Raw genomic sequence first — 15,024 nt, 5'->3', positions numbered from 1 at the left:
CCCAGACCTGTCATCCCTCAACAAGCGCAGTGAAATTGTATCAGCATGCCGTCACAAACGGAGACACCTCCTAGGTAACACATGAACCAATCACCACGCCCCTACGCCTGCCTGTACCTACCCGTTCTGTGCCCTGTATAAACCATGGTATGTGAATGCTTCCATTAAAATCTCCTGATGATTGAGGGAACCCCTCATGAAACAGTTCTGTAGAGATGAAGTAGTCTTGTGATTTTTTCCTACACATACATATATTGCGCTCTACCACGGTATCAAGCACTATACTCTAATTAAGACATATATATATACGCACACACATTTTTATATATATATATATATATATATATATATATATATATATATATATATATATATATATATATACTGTATATACAATGGCGTTCAAAGGTTTACATACACTTGTAAATAACAATGTCATGACTGTCTCGAGTTTCCAATACTTTCTCCAACTCTTTTTTTTTTTCTGATAGAGGGATTCGAGCACATACTTGTTGGTCACAATAAGAATACATACAGTTTAGTTATTTTATTAATTTATTATGGGTCGACGGATATTGTGACCATATATATATATATATATATATATATATATATATATATATATATATGCCCCCCCGCGACCCCAAAAGGGAATAAGCGGTAGAAATGGATGGATGGATGGATATAAAATGATAGTTCTATATCATACAGTTTAGTTCTTTTATGAATTTATTATGGGTCTACGGATATTGTGACCATATATATATATATATATATATATATATATATATATATATATATATATATATACATATGTATATATATATATATATATATGTATATATATATATATATATCATGATAGTTCTATATGGTATATATATATATATCATGAGCCCAGGATTGAACCCAGGACTAATCAGGACCTTCGTATTGTGAGGCACATGCACTAAGCCCTGTGCCACCGTGTTGCCCATATATATATATATCTATATATATATATATATATATATATATATATATATATATATATATATATATATATATAGGTTAAAATAATAACCAAGTAATATAATTTCGTCAAAAGTAAAGGTCTCCTAAAATGAATGCCTTTCCTAACCTTTCAAAGCAATTGGACTTGTTACCACAAAACTAAACACTACATTTTTTAATTATCCAAATTAGAGATAATTATACCTTTATGTCAAATATGTTTTGTTTGTTTTTGGTAGTTTAAGTACTATTACTACACTAATCATATAGTTTGCGGCGACAAAGTTGTTTTTACAATATTCATTTTATTTATTTTTTATTGTGGACCCTGTGCATGTCTGAGAGCATCTCTTTGACTGTTTTGAACATGACTGAGTCCTCTGATTTCACTCTTGGCTAACAGCCTCTCGCCTGCTGCTAGGATTAGACCTCAGAACGAGTGTTGTTTATTGTCATTCTTTTACAAGTTGCTCAACAACAAAAAGAGCCATACATCCGTTTGGAAAAATTTGGACTCATGACCTGAGAAGAGGGATTATGGTGACACAAAGTCAGCCAGCCAGATCAGACACATACCTCAAAGACAAGAGGAAGGAGGGTGGCAACTTTCCAAAATAAAAGCAGTTCTCAAAGAGGGACAGGTGGAATGAAGGACAAACACCCCCAGACGCCAAAAAGAAAAAAAGCAGTGTAATGCTAGTGTGTGTGGCACATTAATAGGGGTGAAAATGGCTATGATGCAAAGGCAAGGTTAATTTAATCGTTTTAATGGTTTATATGTTCAAGTAGTGGCGTCATTACTCACCCTGCTCACACCCATGTGGTAACTGCTCTTCTCCAAATCCAAAGACTCCAGGAGCTCCTCCACAGCCTAAAGACATGTACACATGAACACAGACACAATAGGAATAAGGATATGCAAATAAACAAGTGTATAGTTTGTGTATATGATATCGTCAGGCTCTAGGCTGCAGATTGAACGCCCATAGCTTGATAACAGCAGCTGAGGTTTGCCAAAAGAACTAAGGGGCTTTTGTTTGGTGTTTCCGTGGAAACTCAGCCCCGCGATACTGGCTCAGGGTGAAATAACTTTTCTCTCCCTTTACCCCATTCTTTCACTCTCTCGCTCATTTTCCGTCAGAAGCAAACTTTGCTAGATTTTGTCTTCCCGCTGCTTTGCAAGGTTCCCTTTTTTTTTTTTAATGTCTGAAATGAAAACCTCACCTTGCTTCATCACAAATAATTTTACATTGGCTCTGTAAATTGCAGGTGAATATAAATAAATTCTGTGGGGAAGCCAAAGCTCCAAAGAATGAAGAGGACTTTAATGTCGGTTAGGACATAACAGACCCAGTGCAGATTATATAATAGCATACCAACATAAGGGCATAAGGGATGACATCATAGCAATCTGATTGGATGTGCATGCATTACATCAAAGCTGCATCATTGCTTGTATTAGCCTGTTTGCAGCAATTCACCCCTAAAAACGTTCAATGTAAATTGTATTATGTTTTTCATTGAGCAATTATTTTACCTTGAATGGTCTCCATAACCATTGCAACCAAACACAGAGTAAAATTTAAAAAAAATCTGACAAAAGAACTACCAAAAATAATTGTACACATAATAGCACTTCATAGCAATCGTCTGATAGGGTGCCAGTATTTCTCCCCAGTGGCGGGGAGCAGTTTAAGGATGACAAAACAGCAATCTGATTTGATAACATAAGGTAAATGCTTTAAGTATTCACAGCGCTTCCCTTTTTCCACAATTTATTATGTTACGACCTTATTCCACAATGGAATAAATTAATTTTAGTCCTCAAAATTTTATACACACAAACCTCCATAATGACAATGTGAAAAAGTTGTTTTGGTATTTTGGTTTAAACAGTTTTGCAAAAGTATAAAAAGATCAAATAAAAAATAATAACTCATAAGTACATAAGTATTCACAGCCTTTGCTCAATATTTTGTTTCTGCACCTTTGGCAGCAATTACAGCCTCAAGTCTTTTCATTACGATGGCCCAAGGTTGACACACCTACATTGGACAGTATTGCCCATTCCTCTTTGCAACACCTCTGAAGCTCCATCAGGTTGGATTGGAAGCGTCGGTGCGCAGTTAGTTTCAGATCTCTCCAGAAATCGGATTCAAGTCTTACCTCAGGTTGTGCCACTCAAGGACATTTACAGAGTTGTCCTGAAGCCAATCCTTTGATATATTGGTTGTGTGCTTGAGGTTGTTATCCTGCTAAAAGATAAACCGCCACCCCAGTCTGAGTTCAAGATCGCTGTGGAGCAGTTTTTCATTCAGGATGTCTCTGTACATTGCTGCATTCATCTTTCCCTCTATCCTGATTAGTCTCCCAGTTCCTGCTGCTGAAAAACATCCCCACAGCATGATGTTGCCACCACCATGTTTCACTGTAGGGATGGTGTTGGCCTGATGATTAGCGGTGCCTGGTTTCCTCCAATCATGATGCCTGACATTTACGCCAAAGAGTTCAAACTTTGTGTCATCAGACCAGATCATTTTTTTTCTCATGGTCTGAGAGTCTTTCAGGTGCATTTTGGATAACTTTTACTGAGAAATGGCTTCCATCTGGTCATTATACCATACAGGCCTGATTGGTGGATTGCTGCAGAGATGGTTGTCCTTCTGTAAGGTTCTACTCTCTCCACATAGGAATGCTGTAGCTCTGGCAGAGTGACCCCTGGGTTCTTGGTCACCTCAGGACCCTTCTCCCTTCTCCCATCGTTCAGTATAGATGGCGGACCAGCTCTAGGAAGAGTCCTGGTGATTCCAAACTTCGACCATTTACGGATGCCACTGTGCTCAATGGGACCTTCAAGGTAGCAAATATTTTGCTGTACCCTTCGCCAGATTTGTGCCTTGAAACAATCCTGTCTCGAATGTCTACAGAAAATTCCTTCGACTTCATGCTTGGTTTGTGCTTTGCCATGCACTGTCAAGTGTAGGATCTATAGACAGGTGTGTGCCTTTCCCAATCATGTCTAAGCAACTGAATTTACCACAAGTGGTAAGCTGCAGGAACATCTCAAGGATGATCAGTTCAAACAGGATGCCCCCGAGCTCACTTTTGAGCTTCATGGCAAAGGCTATGAATACGTATGTACATGTGATTTCTTACTTTTTTATTTTTAATAAATCTGAAAATATTCCCAACCCCCACCCAAAAAAAACTTTCGAATAGTCATTATGGAGTATTGTGTGTAGACTTTTGAGGACAAAAATGTACTTATTCCATTAATGAATATGGCTAAGACATAACAGAATGTGGAAAAAGTAGAGCACATTGAATACTTGCTGAATGCACTGTATCTCCTTGTTATTTGTCATCATGTAGAATTGGTATCAGTACAGCATTTTTGAACATTGTTATATTCTTGTAGCCGGACCTGTGTGTTTATTTCCAAATCTGACAGTTTTGGCAACAGCTGTGGCCTTCCTCAGATGTTGTCACGTGATGTTTATGTGACGTTTCTGGTCAGCTGATTTAAACCGTTTAAAAATATATAATATATAGATTGTATAATATGCAATACTATATTGTATAATATGTGTGTATATATATATATATATATATATATATATATATATATACACATATATATTTATACACATATATATATAAATTTTATAATTTATATATATATATATATATATATATATACACACATACATACATACATACATACATACACATTTTGTTGAGGACTAACGTTTATTAAGAAATCTGAGCAAAAACGCTAAATACACATGAAACCAAAATGTTTTTACACACTTCAGAAACTTAATGACTTTTATGTCCCGTTTGGCTTGTTAGGTAAATAAAATTTTAAGTCCCCAGAGGTTAAATTGCTATTCTGTTCAACATCCATGCTACAAAATTCTTTAAAATAAAAAATATTTTTCCGACAAAAGTTTTCAATTTTTTAAGTAGTGGTGCTTTTTGCACTAATATCGCATAATATGTAAATAATACCCATCCCTTTTCAAGCGACATTATGGTTGTTTATAATAATGTAATTAGGGCTGGGCGATATTGGCTTTTATTAACATCGCAATATTTTTATGCCATATTGCGATATACGATATATATTACCATATTTTGCCTTGGCCTTGAATGAACACTTGGTGCATATAATCACAGCAGTATGAAGATTTTATGTGTCTACATTAAAACAATCTTCTTCATACTGCATTAATATATCCTACTTTTAAACTTTCATGCAGAGAGGGAACTCACAACTAAGTCAATTGACCAAAACTGTATGTATTAAATACTCTTCATTCTCTCACGGGTGACTTTTTAAATGAAAGAACAAATTAATAGTGTTGCTACCTTTTTGTAGTAACACTTCTGCTGCATACTTTGCATATTGCTGTTGTCTGCTGAATATCTTCCCACTTGAAGCCAAACCACTGCCAGATGATGGACCCCCTGCTCTTTATTTTGGGCATTTATTATTCTTCCTCCGTTTGTGATGAGTTTCGCACCTTCTCTCTCTTGTATTGTCACAAGCTCCGCTCCGCTTGCACGACCTGCCGCAGCTAACGTTAGCCATGCTGCTACCTCTCTGGTCGGCGAGAGCGTATGACGCTACACTCGCGACAGTATGTGACGTATGTAAGAAGGCGGGCTTGTTTTACGTCTCTGTGAGAAGGACAGACGAGAAGAAGTGAGAAACGCCTGTAATGTAATGCCCGCAGCTAAAAGCAACTGTTTGAGAACATACTGTATAATAGAATATTACGATATAGTCATTTTCTATATCGCACAGAGACAAACCTGCAGTATATCGTTTATATTGATATATCACCCAGCTCTAAATGTAATTGTAAGTTTTTGTGATTAGCACAAAACATTGTTAGTGTAATGACTAACTCTGTTTGCATTTTGAGTCCAGCAAGGATTTCTCTCAGCTCCAGTAGCGACCTGTCTCTTTATCAAGCAAGAGACCGGTATGGTCAAGTTGATTAGATCATGACAACAGCTCTTGATGAATGGAGGCTTACTTCCCTGTCAGACGGCTGCTGACAAATCAGGGGCAGATGTAATGAAGCTCCCCTCTCACAACATTAATCTTAACTGTTTGGCCACTGGCAGCGCTCTCTCGCTGATTGACTCACTCTTTGCTCGTCCTTCACAATGTAATTCCGCCCGTGCTTCTTGGTGAGGTGCGGCGCCAGCACATCAAAACGTCGACGAAACTCAGAGAACACCATGTGGTCAGGGTAACCTGGGAAGGTCAGTGAACAATAATATTTCATTTGTTGGAAAGATATATTGACAGGTGACCTGTGAAAAATTACTTGGAGAGAAAGAGTGAATGACTCTTGAGTTAGTCTTAATATGTAACTTAGCAACCGCCTCACCTTGTCTATATATCCGCAGAGCATCAAGCAGCTTGGATCCACGCAGCTGAGCACGGAGCAAGGCCACATCTAGCTGCATTAAACCTGAATCTCCACCCTCCCCCTGAGCCTCGCTTTCTGCGCCTTTGAAGAAAGCTCCACTTCGAGCTTTGAGGGCATCTGCTTTGGGCACTATGCAGTGAACAAAGTGAATTCTGGACCGCCGCACCATGTCCAGCAAAGCATCCTGGGAATAACGAAAGCACAAGTGAGTGATCCATCTAAGCAATAATTCAACATAATTTATATTAGTCAGTGGTGGGCCGTGCGTTTCCGATCTAGGCCTTCAGTGATGACCTACTTAGTTCGACTTCCATAAATACCTACCAAAATACCATCATTTATGTCGCCATATGACCACGGCTTGTAAAATAATATACAGAAACACACTTGTGCACTTGTCACTACTGTACAAAAAGGACTATTTTTTGGCGCATTTGAACATCAATAAACCCGCATCAAACGTGGTACTGTCAAAACAAAAATTATTGTAGAAAACAAATTGAATGTGAGCAAATATACTGTATTTGAACTCACGATATCGCTGATAGTTGGTTGATTTGAGTGGAAATGTCAGGCAAACCTTTATATCTGCCCCCTAATCAACGTTTTGCTCTGCTACTTTGTTGGTTAAAAAAGTGAGTACCGCTGATTTCTCCGCTGGCCGGGTAAGGCTCCGGTGCCACTTTCTGCTTTCGTAAATCACAACTTGTGATTGAATACCTGGGAGTGACAAGTGAGTATCCAATCACCAATAAAATCAGAAACTATCTATTACTCATTGAAGTCATGTTTGACCTACAGTGTTCACGGATTTACTTTCTGAATTTGTAAACATTGATAAAAAAAATAAAAAATGCTTTTGGGAAAATAAAAATATTGATCTAATCACTGTCGTATCGATCATATACTGATATTACCCTCGGTATCCGCACCACCAATGTATGGATCAGTCGTATTATATGTCATCTACTGACTGCAGCAATTCCGACACACAATAGTCAAAACTATTTCATCCTCTCTTCAGACCAGAACTAATCAACTGGCGGCTGAGCGGGCAGGAAGGAAACCATACCGGCCCCCGAGTTCAGTTCAAAACTTGAAAGACAATCATTTTTGCAGACCTCCATCCATTGACTTTTCTACCGCTTGTCCCTTTTGAGGTCGCGGGGGGTGCTGGAGCCTAACTCAGCTGCATTAAAGGCCTACTGAAATCCACTACTATCCACCACGCAGTCTGATAGTTTATATATCAATGATGAAATATTAACATTGGAAACACATGCCAACACGGCCTTTTTAGTTTACTAAATTACAATTTAAAATTTCCCGGGAGTTTCGTCCTGGAAACGTCGTGTAATGATGACGTGTACGCAAGACGTCACAGGTTTTTAGGAAGTATGAGCGCTGCGCACACACACAGCTAAAAGTCGTCAGCTTAAACGGCATAATTACACAGTATTATGGACATCTGTGTTGCTGAATCTTTTGCAATTTGTTCAATTAATATTGGAGAAGTCACAGTAGAAAGATGGAGTTGGGAAGCTTTAGCCTTTAGCCACACAAACACACGGTGATTCCATGTTTAAAATTCCTGGAGGTGAAACGTTACTATGGATCAGAGCGCGGTCAAGCGAACATGAATCAAGACGGAATGTCAACCAGCAGGTTTCGGTGAGAAAATTGTGGTTAAAAAGTCGCTTCTTACCAGAGAAAAAGCTGAGCTTGTGTCGTCCACAGCTACCGTCGAGTCCCCTGAGACACTGCGCGTCAAGGCTACCGTGGAGACACCCCTCCGACTATCAGGTAATGTTAAACTCACTAAAACACTAGCAACACAATAGAAAGATAAGGGATTTCCCAGAAATATCCTATTAATGTGTCTAAAAACATCGGAATCCGTCCCAATCGCGTTTTGTTTTTTTTCTAGTCCGTCGCTATCAATATCCTCAAACACGAATCTTTCATCCTCGCTCAAATTAATGGGGAAATGGACGTTTTCTCGGTCCGAATAGCACATTTGTTGGAGGCTCCTATTAAAAACAATGTGAATATGTGAGGAGCCCCCACACGTGTGACGTCATCGTCTGCAACTTCCGGTAGAGGCAGGGCTTTTCTCTTAGCACCGAAAGTTGCGAACTTTATCGTGGATGTTCTCTACTAAATCCTTTCAGCAAAAATATGGCAATATCGCAAAATGATCAAGTATGACACATAGAATGGACCTGCTATCCCCGTTTAAATAAGAAAATCTCATTTCAGTAGGCCTTTAATATTCTATAGACACTGGAGTGCTCCTGTTATATAGAGGAACTTGAACCGCTGTAAACACATTGGCAGATCTTTGCATTGACATTTTAACCTCGCTAGCAGACATAGAACTCTGGGGTCTAAACTTGCGATCTACATAACTGAGGCGTTCCTTAAGGCACCCCTTTATGTCATCTCCTTTTTGGCAGTGTTTTTGTGTTGTCATTTATGTAACTGAGGTGCTGTAACTTATTTCAGATGCAGTCAGTAGTCATTTGTTTAACTTTTTTAGTTACACTAGTGTTCCTCAATGTTCAATTTTAGGTCCTCTCTTGTTCATCATTTGGGCTATTCATCTGGTGGTCCGTGAGCTCAGTTAAAAAAACTCACATTTTTGTAGCATATTCTTAAAAAAACACAAGAGTGATGTCATAGATATGACCTTTGACTAGCTTTTTTGCAAAATGTCCTTAAAAAACAGAGCACTCCTGTAACTCTGACAAGATAAAAAGACCGAAACAAATGTCTGCTGTAAAGAACGCTGGTTCTTCAGAATATACAAAATTAATATATTACTGAAAGGAGAAGTTCGCCACCCCAGTCCTTGATTTTCAGTAGATCTGGCACTTAAAACAATTTTGTTGAATATTCCTTCTCTAGACTTATATTAATATTCTTGTTAATTTCCTGTTAACAACTGCTTACTTTCTGCAGTAACCTTGTTCCATTTACACTTCTTAAAGTTTACCAAGCACTTATATCTTGGTGTTGGTTCATGCCTGCTCTTGCTTGCTCTTGGTGTGTAACATGTGTAGCCTTGACCCCCAGTGATCATTATATTTGATCTTGATATTTAAGATATTAGGAAATGCAATTGCAGTAATGGAAGTGATCATTAACTTAGGGGAGTGGTTCCACACTGTATATAGAGATACACAATTAGCTGCCAGCTTGTTAGCCGGGAGACTAAAGATACAGTAAATACAGTGTCAGTCAAAGGGGATTGGTGTGTGTGATCGCCATTGGAAGGCATCAAAGACATTTCCCAAAAAAATCGGCCGATCAATCAGCACATTCCAAGTTATTGTGACTACAGGTGCACTTCATCATACAGTACTTTTATTAATACCTTTTCCATTACCTCCATAAGGAGGTTATGCCTTGGCTAGGGTATGCTTGGGTTAGAAACATAACTCCAAAAGTTATGAGTAGATTTTGATGTAACATTCAGGGGATGTCAGGTATAAGATTGGTTTTGGGGGTGATTCGAATAATTTTTAGTACGTAACCTTACGTTTACGCTACAAGGCTTAACGTCTCTGTGTATGTGTTCCAGCTCTAACAACACAGACAAAGAGAGTGAATGACTGACAAGGTTTGTTTTGTTTATTTTGTTCCTGCTATGGAACAAAAGCACCCAGGGGCTTAAACTCGTGCAAAGTGTGAACCCTCCTGCAGCTTGTTTGGAAGCGACGGATGAAGAAAACAAATCTGTGCAGACACGGCAATCTTATTTATCCTTAAATCTGTTTGTTAGCAACATAGCTCAAAAATTTATAGGCGGATTTTGATTACATTTACAGGAAATGCCAGAGAAGGAATAAGGACCAAATGATTGGATTTTAGGGGTGATCGGATTTACTGCATGGATTCATGATATTTTTGAAAGGATTAATGGCCTGGTGGAGGTCGGCACTCTATGAGTGCTTTTCTAGTTAATATCCATCCATCCATCCATCCATCATCTTCCGCTTATCCGAGGTCGGGTCGCGGGAGCTACAGCCTAAGCAGGGAAACCCAGACTTCCCTCTCCCCAGCCACTTCGTCTAGCTCTTCCCGGGGGATCCCGAGGCGTTCCCAGGCCAGCCGGGAGACATAGTCTTCCCAACGTGTCCTGGGTCTTGCCCGTGGCCTCCTACCGGTTGGACGTGCCCTAAACACCTCCCTAGGGAGGCGTTCGGGTGGCATCCTGACCAGATGCCCGAACCACCTCATCTGGCTCCTCTCGATGTGAAGGAGCAGCGGCTTTACTTTGAGTTCCTCCCGGATGGCAGAGCTTCTCACCCTATCTCTAAGGGAGAGCCCCGCCACACGGCGGAGGAAACTCATTTCGGCCGCTTGTACCCGTGATCTTATCCTTTCGGTCATGACCCAAAGCTCATGACCATAGGTGAGGATGGGAACGTAGATCGACCGGTAAATTGAGAGCTTTGCCTTCCGGCTCAGCTCCTTCTTCACCACAACGGACCGGTACAACGTCCGCATTACTGAAGACGCCGCACCGATCCGCCTGTTGATCTCACGATCCACTCTTCCCTCACTCGTGAACAAGACTCCTAGGTACTTGAACTCCTCCACTTGGGGCAGGGTCTCCTCCCCAACCCGGAGATGGCACTCCACCCTTTTCCGGGCGAGAACCATGGACTCGGACTTGGAGGTGCTGATTCTCATTCCGGTCGCTTCACACTCGGCTGCGAACCGATCCAGCGAGAGCTGAAGACCCCGGTCAGATGAAGCCATCAGGACCACATCATCTGCAAAAAGCAGAGACCTAATCCTGCGGTTACCAAACCGGAACCCCTCAACGCCTTGACTGCGCCTAGAAATTCTGTCCATAAAAGTTATGAACAGAATAGGTGACAAAGGACAGCCTTGGCGGAGTCCAACCCTCACTGGAAATGTGTTCGACTTACTGCCGGCAATGCGGACCAAGCTCTGGCACTGATCGTACAGGGAACGGACCGCCACAATAAGACAGTCCGATACCCCATACTCTCTGAGCACTCCCCACAGGACTTCCCGAGGGACACGGTCGAATGCCTTCTCCAAGTTAATATCATCTTTCTTTATTGGTTGGTTCAGAAAAATCACATTCACATCCTTTTCGTACTGCGTTGTACTTGATTGGGATTCTCCCTTTTTCTCTGGTCTGTGTGGGGCTGCAGCGGCACTCAACATTCATGCTCCAGCCCCTTTGTTTGTGCCATCATTTCTACTCTATGTTGCTGAATTACAATAATTCCCAAAGTTGTGAATAATTTGGGTTTCAAATTGAGTTGTTCTTAATATTTATACTGACATGTATTATTTCCCAGTAGGTATGGGTACCTTTCACATTTGAATCGAAACAGTACCAATTTCCGGGAAACTAAACTGTATCAATTTTTGATACTTCTGTGTGTGTTCATGTATGAGGAAATACTAATGTGTTTAATCTTAAAATATATTTTTTTTATTTAACATTTAACAGTAAGGTTATAATGATAACTGTACTGTCCAGTTGTTACATCTTGTTTTTATTATAATCATGATTAGCATTTGCAAGTATTATACAGCATATTAGACTTTGCATGCAGTTGCAATTCCAAAATTTTAGAGGGCAGTAGTGTTAGGCTACAGCAGAGCCATATATAGAGAGAATATGGACAACTCGGTTTCAGAGTTGGTCCCAAACATGACGCCCTGTAGTCACGAGGGGGCTTTTGACCAATCATTTAGAGATTGTCTGGCCGTACTGTCTTTACTTGGTCTAAAGCCCCTCACCGGCCTGGGCTATGGTATGTTGCCAAGTCAGGGTAGTCTTTGCCATTAAGCTGAATCTAGTCTTTTGTTGCGCCTTAAACGTGTTTATACTGTGATGTAGCGTTTACACGTCAGCGGTTTGATTGTAACGTGCATCTTAGATGTCATTTATATTACCGAATTCAGAGGTGTAAAATTGCTAATGCTAATCAATTGCATGTTTGGTAAATTAGCATTTAGCTAACACATCTTGAAAAGTGGAGCCTTACTTTATGTTTGTTTAGGACATACTTGCTTTTTGGCATGGAAAATTGCAACATTATCTAGAGGCAGTACAAAGGACTCCGCTATGAGTGCTGCTAAGTGCTGTAACCGGACGTGACGTCACGTGAAATAAAGTTACAGAAATTTGGTATCGCTGTTTGAGTGTGAATATTGTCCGTCTATCTGTGTTGGCCCTGCGATGAGGTGGCGACTTGTCTAGGGTGTACCCCGCCTTCTGCCCGATTGTAGCTGAGATAGGCGCCAGCGCCCCCCGCGACCCCGAAAGGGAATAAGCGGTAGAAAATGGATGGATGGATGGATGTTTGATTTTCCATGAATCAATACCCGGTACTAGGGTTTTAAAACCTAGTACTGACAGAATTTGGTCGGTGACTTTGAAAATACCGAAATCAATACCCATCCCTACTTACAAGTGGAACAATGGCATTAGTCAAATTAAATGTTTTTAGTATGCACACCCATGCAGTCACACATGGGCAAGCATGCCGACTTTTGGATTATTTGAAGTCTTTGCCGCGCTTCAGGTGTGAAGAACCCCCTCATGTGAGACTGTTTTGAAATGAAATCCTACAAAATGTCCCACATGAGAGGCATTACAGAAGATCTGATATGTTTCATTTTATTTTACGGCAAACCCAGCAAAGCAGGATATTTCCCGATTGAGGATGCAGTACTCAGTACCGCCATCAGATAATTAAATGCATAACTATGTAAGTGTCTAGTGTGACATGTAAAATAGTGATATTAACGCCTCACCACTTGAAGCTTTATTTGAATGCACACAGACTTCTTTTTGATAGCAGCCACGCCTGAAGTGAAGCTCTTCCTCATGCTTGAAGCCCGTCGCAAAGAAAGCTGGGAGACGCCCTCAAGACCTGCAATGGAGCCCGGCAAAACGGTGGCTCCACCTCCTCTGCTCATGAACAAAGAGCTGATGATCTTCCTGCATGGTGTACATTAATTTACATCCACCTGGTATTTCAGCAAAAATACATGACAAAAGATGGCTCGTGCTTACTTCTGGGAGTCTTGCAGTAGGCCGGCAGCATTGTTCAAGGCGGGATGTTGCTTGGCGTAGTTCAGCCATCCTCTGGCGTCATATTCCACCCAGTCAGTACCGTGACTGTGGCCCAGCAGGAAGTGATTATCTTTTTCACTCTTCAGGAGGAAAGTATGACCTGATGGAGATGAACTAAGTTTTGTACTGCACATAAGGAGAGAAAATCTGAATCTTAATATTTTAAGTCTTTGGGCCTAACTTATGTAGTTTTGATGCCAAAATCCATTAAACTGTCCAATAAATAATACAGCAATGCGACTTAAGGCGAAAAGAGCGATGAACTCAGGAGAAAAACCTCAAATATGCCTTTAAATAAAGGGCAGAAATGAGATGCTTTGCCAGGTTGTGTTTGACAGGAAAATCACACTTTGCCTGCAGTTGCTTTGAGTGCTCCTGGGGGACCACTCTGCATGGGCTGTAACCATGGCAACTAAGGTAGAACAACAATAAAGAAGCAAGGACTTCAATGGCTCAATCTGTTCACTCCGGAGCTTTGTGAAGTCCATTAATGATTGGTTCCTGCTGTTTGTAAAATTGTGTAGTGTAATAAAGCAAGAAGCGGTAATGAATGAAGGTAAAATGTAAACGTGTTGGGCACTACATTAGGTACACCAGCACCAAGAACCAAATGTGAGATGCTATTACTGTGATATGGAAATACAGTGCATCATTCTGAGAGGTGTTGCTGATATTTTAGTTACCTTATTTAATATTTTAAAATCATGCAATAAAGGGCTATACCATTGCAATAATAATAATGCCATTCCATCTTCTTATCATTTTCTCAGAGAAGTGTTTTTGTTTTTTTCTGTTTTTACGCAAAGATGACAGAAAAAAATATTGTTTTTTCTGTATTGGATCAGCTATATCTATTTCAGAAGAACTATTAATTGTTGATAGTAATGGTTGTGTTTTGTCTGTTGTTATTTCTGTGAAGACCTTTACCTTTAGTCTCGCCTTCAGCTGGACCGTAGTAGCTAAAAAGTCGTCCCAGCAGGGTTTCCTCTGATGCCCCAGGCTGCAGGACCTCCTCCTCCATCAGCCACAGGAGCCCCCGAGCCTCATCTGTTCGTCCGCTACGCACCTGTCCAACATGACACAACAAACAATTCTTTATAACAAAGCCTCTGAGTTCCCGTTCAGCGATACAGAAGGATGCGATCTAATGAAAGACACAATGGCTACCAGGAAATGATGATAAATATGCCTTAAAGGGCGCTAATTATTTATAGTTGTGGACCTAAAAAATATGTCTACAGCTAAAATCCCCCCTCAAAATAGACAGTAGTGATTTTAGGCTTTTCTCAAACGGGTTTTGCACATTTCGGACTGCCCACTTTTTAAGCTCCAAAATGTGGACGGGCCTGCATCAGTCTGCTGGAGTCACAAACAGAAGACTGTAAGTCATTTCATATTGTGTAGTATGTGTTTTGGTAGGGTCTCCATCTCAAATCAAAATATTTTCATGCA

The 15,024-nt window shown here is 40.3% G+C and overlaps 1 protein-coding gene across 10 annotated transcripts in view; it reads right to left on the bottom strand.

The window, feature by feature from the left end:
* LOC133551265 (unconventional myosin-XVIIIa-like) overlaps positions 1 to 15,024 on the bottom strand; it is a 206,025-nt gene that overhangs the window by 92,477 nt on the left and 98,524 nt on the right. For all 10 annotated transcript variants that reach the window (XM_061897792.1, XM_061897784.1, XM_061897783.1 and 7 more), the window contains 6 exons: positions 14,500 to 14,638; positions 13,513 to 13,672; positions 13,251 to 13,437; positions 6,399 to 6,624; positions 6,153 to 6,262; positions 1,799 to 1,864 (listed from right to left, as the gene is read on the bottom strand). In XM_061897792.1, coding sequence (XP_061753776.1) covers positions 1,799 to 1,864; positions 6,153 to 6,262; positions 6,399 to 6,624; positions 13,251 to 13,437; positions 13,513 to 13,672; positions 14,500 to 14,638 — 888 coding nt within the window. The remainder of the gene's footprint in view (positions 1 to 1,798; positions 1,865 to 6,152; positions 6,263 to 6,398; positions 6,625 to 13,250; positions 13,438 to 13,512; positions 13,673 to 14,499; positions 14,639 to 15,024) is intronic.

Source organism: Nerophis ophidion, linkage group LG04 (assembly GCF_033978795.1).
Source record: "Nerophis ophidion isolate RoL-2023_Sa linkage group LG04, RoL_Noph_v1.0, whole genome shotgun sequence".
In the NCBI taxonomy this organism is placed as follows: Eukaryota; Metazoa; Chordata; class Actinopteri; order Syngnathiformes; family Syngnathidae; genus Nerophis; species Nerophis ophidion.
Note: the sequence above shows the minus strand (reverse complement) of the source record. Positions and strands in the feature narration are given on the sequence as shown.